General features: G+C 47.4%; 1 protein-coding gene across 3 annotated transcripts in view; it reads left to right on the top strand.

The window, feature by feature from the left end:
* The window catches only part of Hip1 (huntingtin interacting protein 1), a 121,702-nt gene that overhangs the window by 66,441 nt on the left and 37,033 nt on the right, over positions 1-18,228 (top strand). For 2 of the 3 annotated variants that reach the window (XM_051205101.1, XM_051205103.1), the window contains exons 2-7: positions 6,619-6,682; positions 9,502-9,644; positions 10,942-10,998; positions 13,249-13,329; positions 15,676-15,752; positions 16,471-16,532. In XM_051205101.1, the coding sequence (XP_051061058.1) occupies positions 6,619-6,682; positions 9,502-9,644; positions 10,942-10,998; positions 13,249-13,329; positions 15,676-15,752; positions 16,471-16,532 (484 nt within the window). Of the gene's footprint in view, positions 1-340; positions 511-6,618; positions 6,683-9,501; positions 9,645-10,941; positions 10,999-13,248; positions 13,330-15,675; positions 15,753-16,470; positions 16,533-18,228 lie in introns of those variants that run through there. The other variant, XM_051205102.1, reaches the window with a different exon arrangement.

Here is an 18,228-nt window from a genome sequence, read left to right as displayed (position 1 = left end):
GCAGTTGGTCCTCCTGGCTCCTTGCCTTAGGGCTGCATCCCAACTCAGGGTACATCCTCTCTGCCTTCCCCTGCTAACATTTGCAAGCTAGCTTGGCCTTTGAACTACAAAGGCCAGGCTGCAGCCCAGAGCTGTGTGGTGCGTAACTGGACAGTATCCTGTCCAGCCCCGCAAGCCAGCCCAGGCTCCACTGCCCCCTCAGTAGCAAAACTCAAAAGCTTCCCATTGGCCATATCCAGGCTGGTGTGCCCAGAGCGAGCCTGTAAATAGAGAGGACTAGAGAGGGAGGAAGAGAATTTGAGAGAAAGCCTCCCTTCCTGCAGAGCCTGCTGATAATTGGCTCTTGGTGACCAGCTGGGGACAACGAGGGCCAGCTGGGCCAGGAAGTGGTGTACAATGCTGTTCTTTCAGGAGAGCCACTGCTGGCTTTAGGTCCCGTGTGACTCCAGCGGAATAAAGAGAACAGGGTGTTCTCAAGGGATGTTCTCGAGCCTAGACCCCCCTCCAGAGGTGAGACACAGAGTCCTCAACTTTTACCCTCTGCCCTGGGAGCACCCCCTCACTCTGCTCGCATTGGCACCCGCCTGCAGAACCAGATCAGTCCAGACCAAATGACTTCTCTCAGGGTCTGGGCAGCAACTGCGTAGTGTGTGAGAGCAGGCAGCATCAAGGCCTGGGGGCCTGGGGCCTTCACCCTGTCCTGCCTCAGGTGTGGGGCCCGTGTAGAAGGGGACGCCAGAGCCTTGACTCTGGATGGGTGTGTTTGTCCTGTGTTCATGTTATGTGTATATGTGATGTGTAGATGTATTTGTAATGGTGCACGCATGTGGAAACAGAGGTCAACTTCAAGTGCCTTTCGTGGTTGCTCTCTGTCTTACTTTTTTCCAGACAGGGTCTTTGCCTGGACCCAGAGCTCATCTGATCAGTGAACTTTAGATCTACCAGTGTCTGCCTCCGAGTCACCCTCCCTAAATGTGGTGGTGGAGTTATAAGATATGCACCGCACCTGGATTTTATGTGGGTGCTGGGGATTGAACTTGGGGTTCATAGTTGCATGGCAGGCACTGAGTGAGATGACTTCCTCAGCCCTTTGGATTTCAGTCTTTATGGGAGAAAGGCAATTCATTAAATATGTACAACATTGTTGCTTGAATGTGGTGGTGTGTACATTTATGCCCCTGGCCCTTGAGAGGCTCATGTAAGAGGCTAGCCTAGATGACATAGTGATTCCTAGGTAGCCTGGGCTATGTAAGGCCCTGTCTTTAAAACAGAAGGGTCAGGGGATTGTAATTGTTCGGCTATAGCTTGACAAGTACAGAAAATGGTGAAAATGTAACCTTTAGGTCTTTTAAAGTGACATGTATGTATGTATGTATGTATGTATGTATGTATGTATGTATTATGAGGGGTGGATGCATGTGCATGCCAGGGCATGCGTGTGGAGTTCACAGGGCAATATACAGGAATCTACTGTGTAGGTTCTAGGGACTGAACCCAGGTTGCCAGGTTTAGCAACAAGCAACATCTCCTGCTGAGCCATCTCACCAGCCCCAAAATGTGGTCTTTGCAATATAGATATACAAGTATGTAGGATGTAGATATAGAAGTATGTAGGATGAGGGTGTCATCTGGCCTAATGGCAGCATCTTCCCCAGAAGCATCAAGATGACAGATATCCTGAGGGCTCTAGATGACCCTGAGGTATCCCCACCCTCTTTTGAGATAGAATGTTAGTATTGCCTGGAGTGGCCTTGAACTCACTAGATGTACCTAGAGAGTAGGAACCTCTAGCTTCCACTTCCTCTAGTAGCTCAGATAAAAGGCCAGCAACTCCAAGCCGGGCCACAGCTAGCTTGCTTTAAAGAGCCCAGTGGTACATATCTGTAATCCTAAAGAGACTTGAGTTGGAAGATTGTGAGTTCAAGGCCTGCCTGGACTAGTAAGCTCCTATCTCAAAACTTGGGGGAGGGGAGCTGGGGCTATAACTCAGCTGGTAGATCACTTGCCTAGTATGTGTGAGGCTGTGCAAATAAACAGTGCACGATGGAGCACAGTTGTCATCCCAGAACTCAGGAGGGCCAGAATTTCAAGGTCATTCTCTGCTACATAGTGAATTCAAGGCCAGCTTGGGATAAATGAGATTCTGTCTCAACAAAACCCAAAACTGGAGAATGTTAAAGCACAGACCTGCCTTGTGCCTCAGAGTCCTGAGAGGCTGTTAGTTACAGGAGCTGAGCTATAGTCAAGAGCCATGGGGGGGGCTCTGACTCATCGTCACCTCCACACTGGTCAGTACTGCTGGAGGTACACCAGCCAGCTACACTAGCAATACTGAATGAACTCTTGTGAGCACCCCCAGCCACAGGGGAGGACGTGGGGCAGCAGTTAGGTCGGGGGCCTAGAAGTGCCCCGAGTGACTTATGATGGTTAACATTTTTATTTTACATTTTGTGTGTGTTTGTGTGTGTGTGTGTGTGTGTGTTGGGGGTGAAGTAATGCATACATGTGTGAAGGTGGGAGAACAGTTTATGGGAGTTGTTTCTCTCCTACTGTGCAGGTCTAGACCACAGAGCCATCATGCTGACTGGGTAGTTAATATCTATTGTCAACTTGGCAGGACGTAGAATCAACTGAGACAAGCCCTGTATCTGTCTGTGAGGGAGTTTCTGGACTGAGTTAATTTAGACGGGGAAACCCACTCTGATATGGGGGCACCTTCCTACTGGACTGAATAAAAAGAAGTGAGCTGCTGGTTGGTGGTGGTGGTGCACACCTTTGATCCCAGCACTTGGGAGGCAGAGGCAGACGGAGCTCTGTGAGTTTGAGGCCAGCCCTAGGACAGTCAGGGCTACACAGAGAAATTCTTTCGGGGGGGGGGGGTAAGCTCAGCATCAGCATCCATCCCTTTCTGCTTCCTGACTGTGGATGCCGCGTGACAGCTGCCTCACGCTCCTGCTGCCACTGTGCTTTCCCACCGCGATGGCCTGTGCATCTTCATCTTGTGAGCCACAATATACCAGATCTTTCTCAGTTGTGCTGGACTCAGGCGTGGACCCCTTAAATACAGCACTAAAGAAAACCACCTCATTTGCAGCAAGCCCCTGCCCTTCTCGGGGTCCCCAGCGTGGGTGACATTGTCCTTAAAACTACTGTCCTCTCCTACATAGTGGGGACCTCATCTGGCTTTAACCTTGTCTTTCTCAGTCACCCAGAGAGGAGACTGACAGGTAAAATGATCTAGGGAGTGAGGGGTGAGTGGTTGATGGCGGTCAAGGGGAAGTTCTGCAGGTTGTAGCTGAAAGAAGTCCTCAACGTCACCCTTTTTTTTTTTTTGTTTATTTGTTTTGAGGTAAGATCCCATGTAGTGCAGGCTGGCCTTTTGGAAGCCCTGGGGAGCTGAGGGGAGCTGTGAAGATCGAGAGGTCCTCCTGCCTCTACCTCCAAAGTATTAGGTTTACAGACATTCTACTAGGTACCACTTCATCTCCTGCAAGTGAAGTTGTAATGTGCTGGGCTGTAGCTCAGTTAGTAGAGCACGTGTCCAGCACGCTCCAAGTCTGGGGTCCCAGCAGCATTGTAAAGCAGTACTGGAGACACCCATCCTCGGAGGCAGGAGGACCAGAAGTTCAGGGTCATTCTTAGCTACATGCCAAGTTTGACACTGGCCATCCAGGATGTATTTATATATGTTAGGGTGCTTCCATAATCAAAGGTTTAAAAAAGACTTTAGAAAAACAAAACAAAAAAATTGACATGTATGGATGCTTTGTCTGCCTGTATGTGTTTGTTGTGTACGTGCTTGGTACCCACAGAGACAGAAGAGGCCATTGGATCCCTTGGAACTAGAGATATAGATGGTTGTGAGACACCATGTGGGTGCTGGGAATTGAACTTGGGTCCTCTGTAAGAGCAGCAAGTGCTCTTATCCACTGAGCTTCCTTTTCAGTCCTAGATGAACTATTTTGACTTTGTATTCTGGAAACCTGCCCCTGAAAAACATCGGCTAAGTTGTGGTGGTGGTGCATGCCTTTAATCCCAGCATTTGGGAGACAGAGGCAGGCGGATCCTTGTGAGTTCCTGGCCAGTCTGGTCTACAGAACTAATTCTAGGGCAGCCAGGACTATACAGAGAAACCCTGTGTTGATAAGCCCACGTACATACATACATACACAATTTGATATGACTATATGGAGCTAGACCTGTAATCCCATCTACTCTAAGAAGCTAAGGCAGGGGTGGGGTGGAGGGAGGAGGTCTTAGATTAATAGCTGTCTGGGTTACAGAGTTCATTCAGGGTCTGCCAACTTTGTAAGACTTTGCCTCAAAAGTCTAAAAGCAAAACAGAGAGGGCTGGGGATGTGTCTCAGTGGTGGGCCACTTGCCTAACATGTGCATGGCCCTAGTTCAACCCCACGTACCAAAGGAAGAGAAAAAAGGACAAATTAGTTCTGCATTCTGCTTGGAGAAGGTCAAAATATTTTCCAACGAGAAAACCAAATACAAGCAAAAGGGTACGTGAAAACCTTGTGTTGGGGATGGAGAGCAGTAGCTGCTCTGCCAGAGGACCCTGGTTCAATTCCCAGCACCCACATAGTGACACACAACTGTCTGTAACTCCAGTTCAAGGGATCTAAATGCTGCCTTCTGACCTCCTCAGGCAATGCATACAAGGTGCACAGACATACATGTGGGGGTTATCCATGTGCATATAAAATTTTTAAATAAAAGAATTATAACATGATGGCAGATTTATGCCCTTTAGTACAGTGTGTGTGTGTGTGTGTGTGTGCGCGCGCGTGCATGCATGCACAGGCGTGCCCACAGATGCACTTATAATTCAGCAGAGGGCATCAGATCCTCTGGAGCTGGAGTTAGAGGAGGTTGTGAGCTCCCTGATGTAGGTTCTGGGAACGGAATTTGGGTCTTCTACAAGAAGAGCAGTGGGTGCTCTTAAGTGATAAGTCTTCTCTCCAGACGTCCCACCCCTGCACCCTCCCCAGTAATTTTATTTATTCATCCATCCATCCATTCATTCATTCATTCATTTTGGTTTTTCAGGGCAGGGCTTCTCTGTGTAACTCTGGCTGCCCTGGAACTCTCTCTGTAGACCAGGTTGTCCTCAAACTCACAGAGATTTTCCTGCCTCTACCTCACAAGTGCTGGGATTAAAGGCATGTGCCACCACTGCCTGTCCCGAGTAATATTTTTTAAAAGGAAAAAATATCAACAACCATAAGGCTGAAGCAGGAGGGTGAAAAGTTTTAGGCAATTTAGTGAAACTCTGCCTCAAATAAATAGATAAATAGAGTCAGCACTTGGCCCAGTGATTGGGGATGCTTACCACTGAACCTGTGATCTGAGTTTCATCCCTGGGTCCACTCCCACAGTTGGTCTCTGACCTACATATGTGCACTTTGGCAGGCAGGCATCCTCCCCCACTGCCACAACGCACAAAATGAATAAATAAATAAATAAATAAATAAATAAATAAATAAATAACTTTTTAGGAAAAAATAAACAACAGAGGTTTGGATGGTGGCTCAGAGATTAAGAGCACACACTGTTTTTACAGAATACTGGAGTTCAGTTCCCAATGCCCACGTCAGGCGGTTCACAACTCTAGCTCCAATGCCCTTGGCCTCTTCCAGCACCTACACTCATGTACGCATACCCACAGTTACGCACACACGTTCATGTAATTTCAAAAAATAATAAACCTTTTAAAAAACTCCAACAACAAAGTAGCCTACGTGATGATACCATTTAACACTTGGGCTCGTTATTGTCAGTGGACTTTGTTAAGATTAGCATGAGAGTCGTGATTTTGAAAACAACAGGAAAGGAATAATTTTGTGTTCTTCCGTGCAATTAAGGAAGGAAAAGGGATTTGCTTTGAGTTGGAAAATGACCAAGAGTGGATGGAAGACCAGGGAAAGCCCATAGAAGTTTTGTTTCTTATGTGGGAGGGAAATACATGCTGCAGCTCTTATGTGAAGGTCAGGGAACACTTTTGTGGATTGGGATCTCCCCTTCATAGTGTCTTCATAGCGGTCCTGGGAATGGCACTGTGATTGTCAGGCTTGCTGGGCAAGCACCTTTCCCCACGGAACCCTCTTGCCAGTCCTCGGTGGGAAGGTTGAGAAGTGGCAGAGGGATGGCTGGCTGGCTGGGCTCAGGCCACAGTGGCTCCCTGACATCAGCATCGCTTCCTCTTGTACTCTGAGGAATAATGTTTCCCTGGGGATGAAAAAGCCTTCCTTTGTGTGGCCCCTTAATTACCATGCTGTTGTGCCAAGCCAGCGAGTAGCAGGCGGGTGCAGCAGCTGGGCACAGCCAATGCCAGGCAGCAAAGCCTGCTCCCTTGGGACAGCCTGGGACAGCTGGTCCGGGAGCGCTGCCCACCTCTGCCCCTCCTCCCTCAAGCTGGGTACCCATAGAGGATCTAGAGGGCCCTGAATGGTCTCAGGGCAGTCAGGAACCCCAAGGATCATTGGAGGTGGGGGTGGGGGGTGGGGGGGTGGGGGGGAGGAAGAAGGGGCGGGAGGTTGGGAGGGTCTCTGCCACTCTCAGAGGATTATTTATTTCATCTTCTAACCCTCCCCCATCTTGTTTTTGCAGACTGTCAGCGTCAATAAGGCCATTAATACGCAGGAAGTGGCCGTGAAGGAAAAACATGCCAGGAATATCCTTTTGGATGGGATCCTTGGGAGGCTGACCCTGGAAGGGGGTCAAATGGTGGGAACTGAGGTCAGGAAGAGGCTTCTTGCTTGGCAACAGGAAAAGTAACCCTTGCCTGGGACAGGAGCCTGCAGGCGGAAGCCACTTCAGGTCTAACTACATACCCAGAGAGCACTAGTCATAGAAACCGCAGCCTGGTAAGGCTGGAGGGACACAGGAGGTCATCCAGCCCAGGCCTTTTGTATGTCTTTAGTTAGTTAAGTCTTAAACCCAGGACACATGACTAGTTGAGGTGTCCATTAGCATACAACATTGGACCTGGCCATCAGGTTCTCCCTACATACCCCCTGAACCCTCCAGCCCATAGGTTGGGATACCTTCCCCTAGATGCCCTTCTTATATAATCTAACCATTTGGTTATCTGGCCTTTTTGGCTCATCTATTCTTCACCCTCCTGGCCTCTTGGTCTGCTTCTACCCCCAGCTCCCCCTGGCTCAGCTTAGTCTGGTCATGTCTACTCTGAACTTTCCCAGATGTCCCCGTCTCTGGTTATGCTCTCCCTGTTATCTACAATAAACTTTCTCCTCCACCATACCTAGGGACAGTCATGTCCTCTCCTGTCTGTCTGTCTGTCCATCCATCCATCAATCATTCATATCTGATGCCAAAACCTGGGACCAGTCATGTCCTTCCCTTTTTATTTCTTTTTTTCATTTATGTTAGCTGGTTAAATTTATTTTGAGACAGGGTCTCATGTAGCCCAAGCTGGCCTCAAATTCACTGTGTAGCTGAGGGTAACCTTGAACTCCTGAGTTCTGGGATTATAGGCATGTTCCACCATGCTCGTTTTTTATGCAGTACCAGAGGGAAAATCAGGGCTTCATGCATACTAGCAAATTCCTCACCAGCTGGCCTATAGTTAAAGGTTTTATTTGCCTGTTTATTTATTGTGTGATTAGGTGTTTTGCTTGCTTGCGTGCGTGCCTGCCTGTGTGTGTCTATATACCACATGCTTGCAGTGTACATGATTGTTGGAAGAGGGCATTGGATCCCCTGGAACTGGAGTTACAGACAGTTGTGAGCTGTTGTGTGGGTGCTGGAAATCAAACCAGAGTCTTAGAAAAATGAGCAGCCAGTGCTCTTAACTGCTGAGCTGCCTCTCCAGCCTCTACTTGTGTATTGATGGTTCTTGATGGTGGTGGTTTTGAGCTCTCAAAATTGGGATTCTTCTGCGTCTTAATCCTGCTGGGATTGTAGGTGTGTGCCACCATGCGCAGCTCCTACTACTCACTTTAATAATGTATACAAGCCTCCTGAGCTGGCTCAGCAGGCCAAATCTGGTCAAGACTGACCTCCCAGGTCTGGTTCTGAGAATCCACAGTGGGTAAAGGAAGCCTGTCCCCCAACATCCATACAGGTTTGGTGATGTGCTCCATTCACACAGGCATGTTAACAATAATCGCAAGCAAAACAAAAGTGAAAGAAAATCCACATGTTAGGGTGGTGGCAATGGGCTAGAGAGATGGCTCAGGGGTTAAGAACACTGGCTGCTCTTCCAAAGGACACCGGTTCAACTCCCAGCACCCACATGTCAGCTCACAGTTATCTATAACTCCTATTCCAGAGGATCCAACACCCTCACACAGACACACATGTGGGCAAAACACTGATGTACATGTTTAAAAAAAAAGAAAAAAGAAATGATGGTTGCCCTGATCCCAAGAGTCCTACTAAATCTCCCAAATGTAGGTGGGCTTTTTTTCCTCTCCCGCCAGTTCCTAAATAACTGACACAGAGACTTAGTATTAATTATAAATGCTCAGCTGATCACTCAGGCTTGTTACTAGTTAACGCTTATAGTTTAAATTAACCATATTTCTTATCTGCCTTCTGCCATGTGGTATCACCTTCTTTCAACATGGCATGTTCATCTAGTTTCTGTGTCTGTCTCTCTGTTTTTATCCCTCTTTCTCTCTATATATTCCTGACTCCACCCTTCTTCCCAGTTTTCTTAGTGTGGTTTTCCTGCCTAACCTTATCCTGTCCAGCTATTGGCCAGCCAGTTTCTTTATTAACCAATCACAGGGTAATTTACAGTGTACATAAGGATTCCACTTACACCCAGAGACCACCCTGGTCCAGAGACACATTTCTGGGGACCATGGTGACACGTGCCTGTAATCTCAGCCACTGGGAGGACGAAGCAGGGTGATTGCCACGTGTTGGAGGGCAGGGAGCTGAGTATGGCTCAGCTATCAAGGTGCTTGCCTAACATGCACAAAGCCCCCAGGCCCAGCCCCACCATCACAGAAACCAGGTGTGGTCCTGCACCCCGGTAATCCCAGAAGTCTGGAGGTGGAGATAGGAGGGTCAGAAGTTCAAGGTCATCCTCTATTGACATACTAATTCCAGAACAACCTGGGCTACTTAAATGTTGACCCAGTCTCAAAAAGACAGGTGAGGGGACAGTAAGATGGCTCAGCCGATGTAATGGAGCTTGCAGTCAAGCCCGAGGACCTGTGTTTAATCCTCAAGACCCCATGTAGGACTAACTCCCAACAAGCTGCCTTCCAACTTTCTACACACGTACCTATGTGACACAAATTAATACATAAATAAATTTAAGTATAATTTTTAAAAAGACAATTCCTTTTAAGGAAGACTGTTATAAAATAGAGAGCAAGGTATTTTAATGCCCTCAGCCTCCAAACTGCCAGGGCCCTCCAACAAACTGTGTGTGGGGTCTCAGCATTGAGCAGCACCTCACCCCCCCCCCTTGCCAACACCACCCATCAGGCCCCTGCTTTCCCTAACTCCCCTCACCGTGCATCCTGGGCACCCACCATGAGAAAGGGGCTCAGACGTTTTGGTCTGTGGTCAACCGGCTGCCTCTGTCCAGCAATGCCATGCTGTGCTGGAAGTTCTGCCACGTCTTCCACAAGCTCCTCCGAGACGGACATCCAAATGTGAGTCCCTGGGGCTGCAGAAGAGGCCGATGGTGCATGCGGAGTGGGGTGGGGGTGGGGCAGGGGGCGAGGAGTGAAACTGATTTCCGTTCCTGGTGCCCCAGGATGCCAGCAAGCAGAGATGGGAATTGAAGCTTTAAAAATATGTTTTATTTATATGTGTGTGTCAATGCAAGTGTATGCCACGTGTGTCCAGGTGCCTAATGAAGCCAAAAGAGGGCTGGAATTCCCAAGATGTTGTGAGCCACCTGGTGTGGGTGCTGGGAAACAAACTCAAGTTCTCTGCAGGAGCTACAAAACACCCTAAACTGCAGAGCCATCACTACAGCCCTGGGAACTGGATCTTTAACACTATTTTATTCAGAGAGTCAGCAATTGGAGAAGACCATGTCCTCTAGCTCATCTTAAACCAGCAGATTATACAGGGAGAAGGGGTTGGAGACAAAGGCTGTCGATCATTGCAGGGTTCAGCCATATTTCTGATTTAAAAAAAAAAAAAATCCCGTTTTTTTTTTTTTTTTTTTTTTTGTGTGTTTTGGTTTTTCGAGATAAGGTTTCTCTGTATTGTGCTTTGGAGCCTGTCCTGGAACTAGCTCTGTAGACCAGGCTGGCCTCGAACTCAGAGATCTGCCTGCCCCTGCCTCCCGAGTGCTGGGATTAAAGGCGTGCACCACCAGTGTCCGGCTAAAAAATCCCACTTCTGCTATTTGTGTCTCTCGCATTGTCATCCATTGCACTCTCTCATGGGTGTCTGGCTCAAATGTTTATTGAAATACTTAGTCAGGTCAGTGTCTGCTGGTGTCAACCTGTTCCAAAGGCACCTGGGCCAGGGGGCGGTGTTACTTACACTCAAAATAAACCGTGTCTGTTCAAAGCCAGTACCACTGTATATGTACTGATTACTTTCAACAGTACGGAGTGTGAGTGTCTTTATAATATAGAATATGGAAGTCCCCCATTATCTTTCCTGTCCCCTATCAAAAGTGTAAGCCAGCAAGAAAATCCCAGGAGTCCAGGGTAGGAGGAGAGAACTGATTTCTGAAAGTTGTTCACTGATCTCTACATGTATGCTGTGGCACCTGCACCCATGCACGCACGCGCACACACACACACACACACACACACACACACACACACACACACACACAGTGTGTATTGTGTTGCCACACCCCTCATCTTTGATTTCCCACAGGAGGTGAGTTCATCCCTTGTGATGGGTCTCTTCCCCACCCCAGGCCCAGGTAGACTGTTTCTGGCCACCTGTGTCTCCTCTCATGGTTCTTCCCTTCTTTTCTAGGTGCTAAAAGACTCTCTGAGATACAAAAATGAATTAAGCGACATGAGCAGGATGTGGGTGAGTATAGAAATGCATGGGGGGGGGGCGCCCTACTCCTCATCCCCAGAGAAGGGGATATAACAAGTTATCTCCTGCCTTTTTGTTTGGTTTGGTCCAGTGTCTCAAGGAACCCAGGCTAGCCTCAAATTCACTGGGTGGCTAAGATTGACCTAGAACTCATGACCATCCTGGCTCTCCTTCCCGTGTGCTGGGATTGTAGGTGCATGGCCAAGTCCAGATTATCCAGAGCTGGGGAAAGCAGTCACTCAACCATCTAAACCACATCACCAGCCAGCTCAACTCTGAGAGGCTTAGGGGTGAGCTGAAGATGTCCCCACATTGTCTTGCCTGAGTCCCTGGAAGCTCCAGGCAAATTCCAAGTCCCCAAAGCCTGTCTGTCCTGGGGACATGGATTCCATATCTTGGAATTCGGATCCCTCGTGGGCACTTGCCATTGTACTTGTGCCCTTTGTGGTCATAATACATTGATTGCACTTTTAATTCTTTGTTTGGAAGCCAAGTGTTGGTGGCACACACATTTAATCCCAACACTGTGGAGGCAGAGGCAGGTGGATCATTGTGAGTTTGAAGCCAACCTGGTCTACAGAGCTAGTTCCAGGACAGGCTCCAAAACAATACAGAGAAACCCTGTCTCAAAATTAAAAAAAAAAAAAAAAACACGCTTCCAGAGGACCAGAATTCAATTCCCAGCACCCACATGATGGCTCGCTACCACCTTATAACTCTAGAGATCCAGTGACCTCTTCTGGCCTCCTCAGACTTGCAAACATGTAGTGCACAGTCCTGTGTGCACACAAAGCACCTATACACGTAATAATGTATGGTTAAAAAATTAAAGATTTATTGTTTGTTTGAGATCTCCATACATAAACCAGGCTAGCCTGGGATTTGTAATCTCTGAAGTCAGCCTCCTGAGTACTGGGAGTATAGGTTTACAGTGGGAAGGTGGGAAGGTGCATTTCCTGCCTCAGCCTACCTGGTGGCTGCTGGGATTCCTTTACAATAGCTTAAAATATATATATTCATCTGTGTGCCAAAAGAGAGTGGTACATTTGCTGGAGCTGGAGTTACAGGCAATTGGGAGCCAGGAGCTGCACTCGGGAACTCTGCAAGAGCTGCTGGCCGTCAGGACTGCTGAGCCATCCCTCCAGCCCCCTTTACAAGATACCTTATGCCTTGCCAATATTTTAGCTATATTAATGAGACTCTTGCCGTTATAATCCCATCATCTGTCCTTAGAGATCTGTTTGGCCATCTGGCTTTTCTGGTGAATTTTAGTTATTTTTCCTTTTGTGCTTTTTTTTTTTAACCCCCTGGGATCTACTCAGTTTTCCTGGGAACACACAATTCTTTGAAGTCAGTAACAAAGACAGGTCCCTCCAGAGAGAACCTGTGTTTGCCTCCATAGAGATCACTCTCAATTAAGCTCTTAGTTGGAGGCTTGTGAATTCTGGGAAGGTCCCGTGGGGAGTGTCTGCTGGGTCTCCTTCCAGCACCGGATTTTACTTCTTTTCAACACAGGACTGGGTGGAGGAAATCGAAATTGAATATTCTCAAGGATTTCCTCCATGTGGAAGTGCTAGGGGTGAACTCCCTATATATTATTTAATTTTAGATTGTCTGTATGTGCGTGCGCATGTGTACTTGTGTGTGTACGTGTGTGTGTGTGTGTGTGTGTGTGTGTGTGTATGTGTGTGTGTGTAATGGAGGGTTAGGTTTAGCACGGCTGCAGGAATCAGTGTTCCTCTTCTACCACATGGTACCCTGAGGTCATCAGGCTTAGTGGCAAATTCCTTTACCCTCTGAGTCATCTTTCTGTCCCATCTTTTTTAGTTTGGATAGTTAGGTTTTTTGTTTGTTTTTGTTTTGTTTTTCAAGATGGGGTTTCTGTTTTTCAAGACAGGACAGTCCTGGCTGTCCTGGAATTCACTTTGTAAATCAGGCTGTCCTCGAGCTCTCTCTGCCTCCCAGGTGCTGGGATTAAAGTCATGAGCCACCACTGCCCCACCTTTTAAAACAATATTTATTACGCGTGTTGGGATGGGTGGGAGCACATGAATGATGTACCAATCATACAGACCACCTTGTGGTGGTCTGTCCTCTCCTCCATGTGGGCCCCAGGGATTGCCTCAGGTCAGGCCTGGCAGCAAGCGTCCTCACCCACTGAGCAACCAGGAGCCCAAGAAAAAGAATTAAGAGAAAGCCCTGCCTCAATACTGATGTAGCTTCCTCTCTTCTTCCACAAAGGGACATCTGAGCGAGGGGTATGGACAGCTGTGCAGCATCTACCTCAAACTGCTAAGAACAAGGATGGAGTACCACACCAAAGTGAGCAACAGCCATTCCCCAGGGCTCCCGCGCCCTCTCCCCACGCCCTCACCCCATCCTTCCTTCAAGCCCTTCCCCAGTCTTCCCTCTACACCCTCCTTGGTCTTTATTATCACCTTAGGGGAACAGTCTGGGACCCCAAGAAGGGGTACAGTGGCCCAACTCTGTAAGGGAAAATCAATAGATAGAGCAATATGATCAACCATCCCAGGGTGACCTTTTGACTTTTGACCTATGTTCATGGGGTCATTCTGTGCAGCGTTTCACAAATAGGATAACAGAAATCATCCAATGGGTGGCATCTCCTGAGGAAAATGGCAAACATATACTTATGTATTTTAAGATTTATTTATCGTTTATAATATGTGTGGTCTTCATATAGGTATGTGCACCATGTGCATGCAGTGCTCATGGAGGCCAGACGAGGGCAGCAGATCCTCTGGAAGTAGACTTAACAGTTTTGAGCATCGATGGGGGTTCTGGGATCTTAACCCACCTCCTGTGTAAGAGCAGCCGGTGCTGTTAGCTGCTCAGCCAGCAATCCAGCCCCATCTTGGCCTTTTGTTTTGAACTGTATTTTTATGTATTTCAGCAGGAGGTATCATCAGAGGACAACTTAGAAGAGCCAGTTCTTTTAGGGCTGTAAAAAATAGCTCAGAGGTTAAGAACACAGGCTCCTTTTTCAAGGGGAATGGGGTTCAGTTCCCAGCACCCACATTGCAGTTCACAGTCATCTGTCACAACAGTCCTAGGGGATCCAGTGCCCTTTTCTACACTCCGGGCACCAAGCATGCACATGGTATACATACATACACGCAGGCAAAACACTCATACATATAAAGACATGAGAAACAAACAAAAAAACCAAAAACAAAAGAAAAGGTCACTTGCAAGATAAAAGTAATTAATAAATAAAATGTACCCTTTGAAGTACTAGGGGAAAGGAATAGTTTATTCTCCCTTTCTACCATGTAGCTCCAGGCATCAAATTCAGGTCAAAACAAGCCAAAAATAAATAAATAAATAACACGTGATAAATCAAAGAATAGATGTACTCTTACCTTGTTCTGCCTCCTTGTCAGTGTTCACTCTGCAATTTAGAAGCTCTTGATGTCATAACCACCTATCTTTCTACCATCTGTCTCCATGTCTTCTTGTGTATCGGCTACTCCAGCAGCTGAGGCAAGAGGATCATTTGAACCTAGGCGGAAATGTAGCTGAATGGGCAGAGTGCTTACCTAGCATGTGTGAAACCTCGGTTTTCATCCCTGGCACTGCGTAAACCTAGTGTAGTTTGCACGCATCTAATCCCACCACTCAGGAGGTAGAGGCAGGAGAATCAGAAGTTCAAAGTTGTCCTTAGCTACATTGTGAGTTTCAGGTCAACCTGGGCTACATGGGAGGGACCCTGTGTCAATGAACTGTTTTTTTTCTACCCACCAATAAGCAATACAGAGACCCAGTATTAATTATAAATGCTAGACCAATAGCCCAGGCTTATTACTAACTAGCTCTTACAACTTAAATTAACCTATTATCTCTTATCTAAGTTCTACTACATGGTGCATGGCTTATTACCTCCTCTTGTGCCTGTCCTGCCTCCTCTGTGTCTGGCTGGCAATTCCAGAGACTTCACCTTTCTATCCATCATCCTCCTGGTCTGGCTCTCCTGCCCAATCTCTTCCTGCCCAGCTATAAGCCAGTTGGCTCTTTATTAACCAATGAGAGTAATACATATTTACAGTGTACAAAGATTGTTCCACAGTCTCAAAACCATGCCTCAAAACAACACAAAACAAACAAACAAACAAAAAAAAACCAAATAAAACACTTGAGACCATGGCCTGTCATTTCTTGACTCCCATGAGCTCACAGTAGCAGCTTTGATAAATGGCCAAGGCTGAGGGGATTGAATGGGAATCAGAAAGGACCAGTGAAAAGGGGTTCCAGATGATTGGCAGGGCAGCCTGCTCACATACTAGGTCTCATTGCACCCTGGGAGGACATGCATAGAGTGTTCCAGGACTCATGTAGCAATAGAGGGACCTTCAACTCTGATGATGGGTAGTGGATAGTGGGTGTTCCTTCTTGGGAGCCATTAAGGGGTCTGTGTTTGTGAGGTCATATAGCCTGATCCTGCCTCCCTTGAAAATGTTGTTGACATAGGACCTGCTACACATGCTTAATATGGACAGCTTGTATCTACTCACCCTGTCTGTAAGCTGTGTCCTCAGACAAGCACTCTACCACTAAGCAGCATTGTCAGACGAATACGCCACCCACTTAGCTGCTTGCTCGGCCCTCTAGTGCTTCATTCTGTCTTCATTCGTCCAAATTCCCTTTCAGAATCCCAGGTTCCCGGGTAACCTGCAGATGAGTGACCGACAGCTGGATGAGGCTGGAGAAAGTGATGTTAACAACTTGTAAGTGGCCATCCTTCTGCTCCAGGCCCAATAGGGAAGTGAGCTTTTGTGATTTTGGTTTTCGCTCCTGGAAATGGTGGGAGGCCTCAATGGTAGGAGATGGGCTGAGATAAGGAGTAAGTCACCTGGGTGATGGCATCAGAACCACTTGCTGCTAGCGATGTGTCCCTCTGGAATCCTATGTATTTCGACATGGTTTCTCGTCTTAGTCTCCACACATCCTAAACCCAGACCATACCTGGTCATCTCTCTTGTCCTGTGGAACCTTGAGAGGTTTAGTGTCTAAATATCTTTCATAATAGAAGCTTGGAAGGAAGCTGGGGTGTGTACCTGTATAGGCAAGAACACAGCTGTGCTCACACAGGAATTCTCAGGATGGGGAAGCAGGACAGAGCATGGGGTGGTGTGAAAACCTGATTTTGTTGGCTGGGGGTGTGGATCAGCATTGGAGCACCTGCCTAGACTCTCCAAGTGAGGGCAAGGGTGTGACCCAGTGGTAGAACATTTGCCTAAAATGCCCCAATGAGGTACTGGGGGCGTGGCTCCTTGGTGGTAGAACATCTGTTTAGAATCCCTTAGTGATATGCTGGGGGTGTGGTTTAGTAGTATCACTCTTGCTTAGCATGTACAAGGTCATGGATTTCATCCTCAGCATTGGGTTGAGGCATTGAGGGGGATCAGACCTATGGACTTTGATTTCTCTTTCTTTTTGTGTCAGTTTTCAGCTCACAGTGGAGATGTTTGATTACCTGGAGTGCGAACTGAACCTCTTCCAGACTGGTGAGTCTCTTCCCAGACTGTCATGTGAGTCAGTCACATGATTCCCAGCCTGATCTGTGTGGTCCAGCTGGCTCAGTCCCTCTGTTTTGTTAAAGATGAAGTCTCTATGGTGCAGGCTGGCCTCGAACTCACAGCAGTCCTACCTCAACCATCGGAGTGTTGGGATTACAGGCTTCCAGCTGGCCGAGCACTCTTGTTACTGCTGCTTAGCAGAGCTGTCATATCAGCCTCTGCTCTCTGCTCACATAGTTTTGAAGTCGATTATTTCATATTAGACAGGGAGACAGTTGCTCTGCCCCTCCTTCCTGGCCACCAAGCTCCCCCAGGCTGTTTTGACCTTTTGGACAGCGTTGGATGGTGGCCACGGTTCCAGCCAGTCCTGTCTGTGATTGCTGCTGAGCTGCTTGCTACACAGGCATGTTTTCTTCTCAGAAGGGGGGTGTAATCAGATTTTTCTTTGGGCCGCCAACCAGCTCCCAAATAAAGACATGGAGACTTATTATTAATTACAAATGCTCGGCCTTAGCATAGACTTGTCCCACTAGGTCTTTAACTTAACCTGTTTCTTTTCCTCTACGTTTTGCCTTGGGTCTTTCTACATTTCATTCATTCTGTATGTCCTACTTTCCTGCTTTTTCTGTGTCAATCTCTCTGGCCCCTGATGTCTCTTTTCCTTTCTTCTTTGGAGCTTAAATTTCTCCTCCTATTTACTTTCCTTGCCTAGAAGTTCCATCTATATCTATCCTGCCTCACTATTGGCCATTCAGCTTTTTATTAGACCAGTCAGGTACCTTAGGCAGTTAAGGTAAAACAGAAACACATCTTTACATAGTTAAACAAATAGTCCGCAATATAAACAAATGCAACACATCTTTACTTATTAAACAAATGCAAAATATCTTTGCATAGTTAAACAAATACCCACAATAGGGGAGTCTGTCTAGACCTTTGGATACCGCTCATTACAGTAGTGTGCTTGCCTAGCATGCACACAGATTTTTTTTAAAAAAATCACGTATACATGTAGGTCTGTATTGGGGTATATACACATGAGTGCAGTTGCTTCCAGAGGTCAAAAGAGGGCATCAGATCCCCTAGAGCTAGAGCTACAGATAGTTAGTTGTAAGACACCCTGCCTTATGCAGGTGCTGGGAACTGAACTTGGATCCTTGGGGGCGGTGGGGGGAAGGGGTAGCCCAGCTTGGTGCTAGGTGGATCTCTGTGAATCTGAGGCCAGCCTGATCTACAAAGTGAAGACAAGAGGGCTGTTACACAGAGAAACTCTGTGTCCAACAACAACAACAACAAAAGAATGGAAGCAACTGAGGATACCTGAGGTTGGCCTCTGGGCTCCATTTGTACCAGCCCTCATGTAGACCTGCACATACAGCCAAATGCATACTTGCATGCTCACCCACAAAGCCAAAGCTGAAAGGCATAGTGCAGGTGCTCTCGAACTCCTCCCTGGTCTCATCAGACCGTAGGTGATCATAACTATAGTGCTTCATGCAAGAGTGTCCAGAGCCCCGCCAGGCTGTGAAACTTAACCTACAGTCCCTGCTACAGCTGCGCTAGGGGTCAAGTCACGTTCCCGGAAGGAGATGGAGGCAGCTGTGATTTCTTGTCAGATAGAAGCCTGAGGAAGCCTTTGCAAAAGACAGCTGCTTTTAATTTGTGTGTGTGTGTGTGTGTGTGT

The sequence above is a fragment of the Phodopus roborovskii genome, unplaced genomic scaffold (genome assembly GCF_943737965.1).
Source record: "Phodopus roborovskii unplaced genomic scaffold, PHOROB, whole genome shotgun sequence".
Classification (NCBI taxonomy): Eukaryota; Metazoa; Chordata; class Mammalia; order Rodentia; family Cricetidae; genus Phodopus; species Phodopus roborovskii.
The sequence above is the reverse complement of the archived record's forward strand: the minus strand, read 5'-3'. Positions and strand labels throughout refer to the sequence as shown.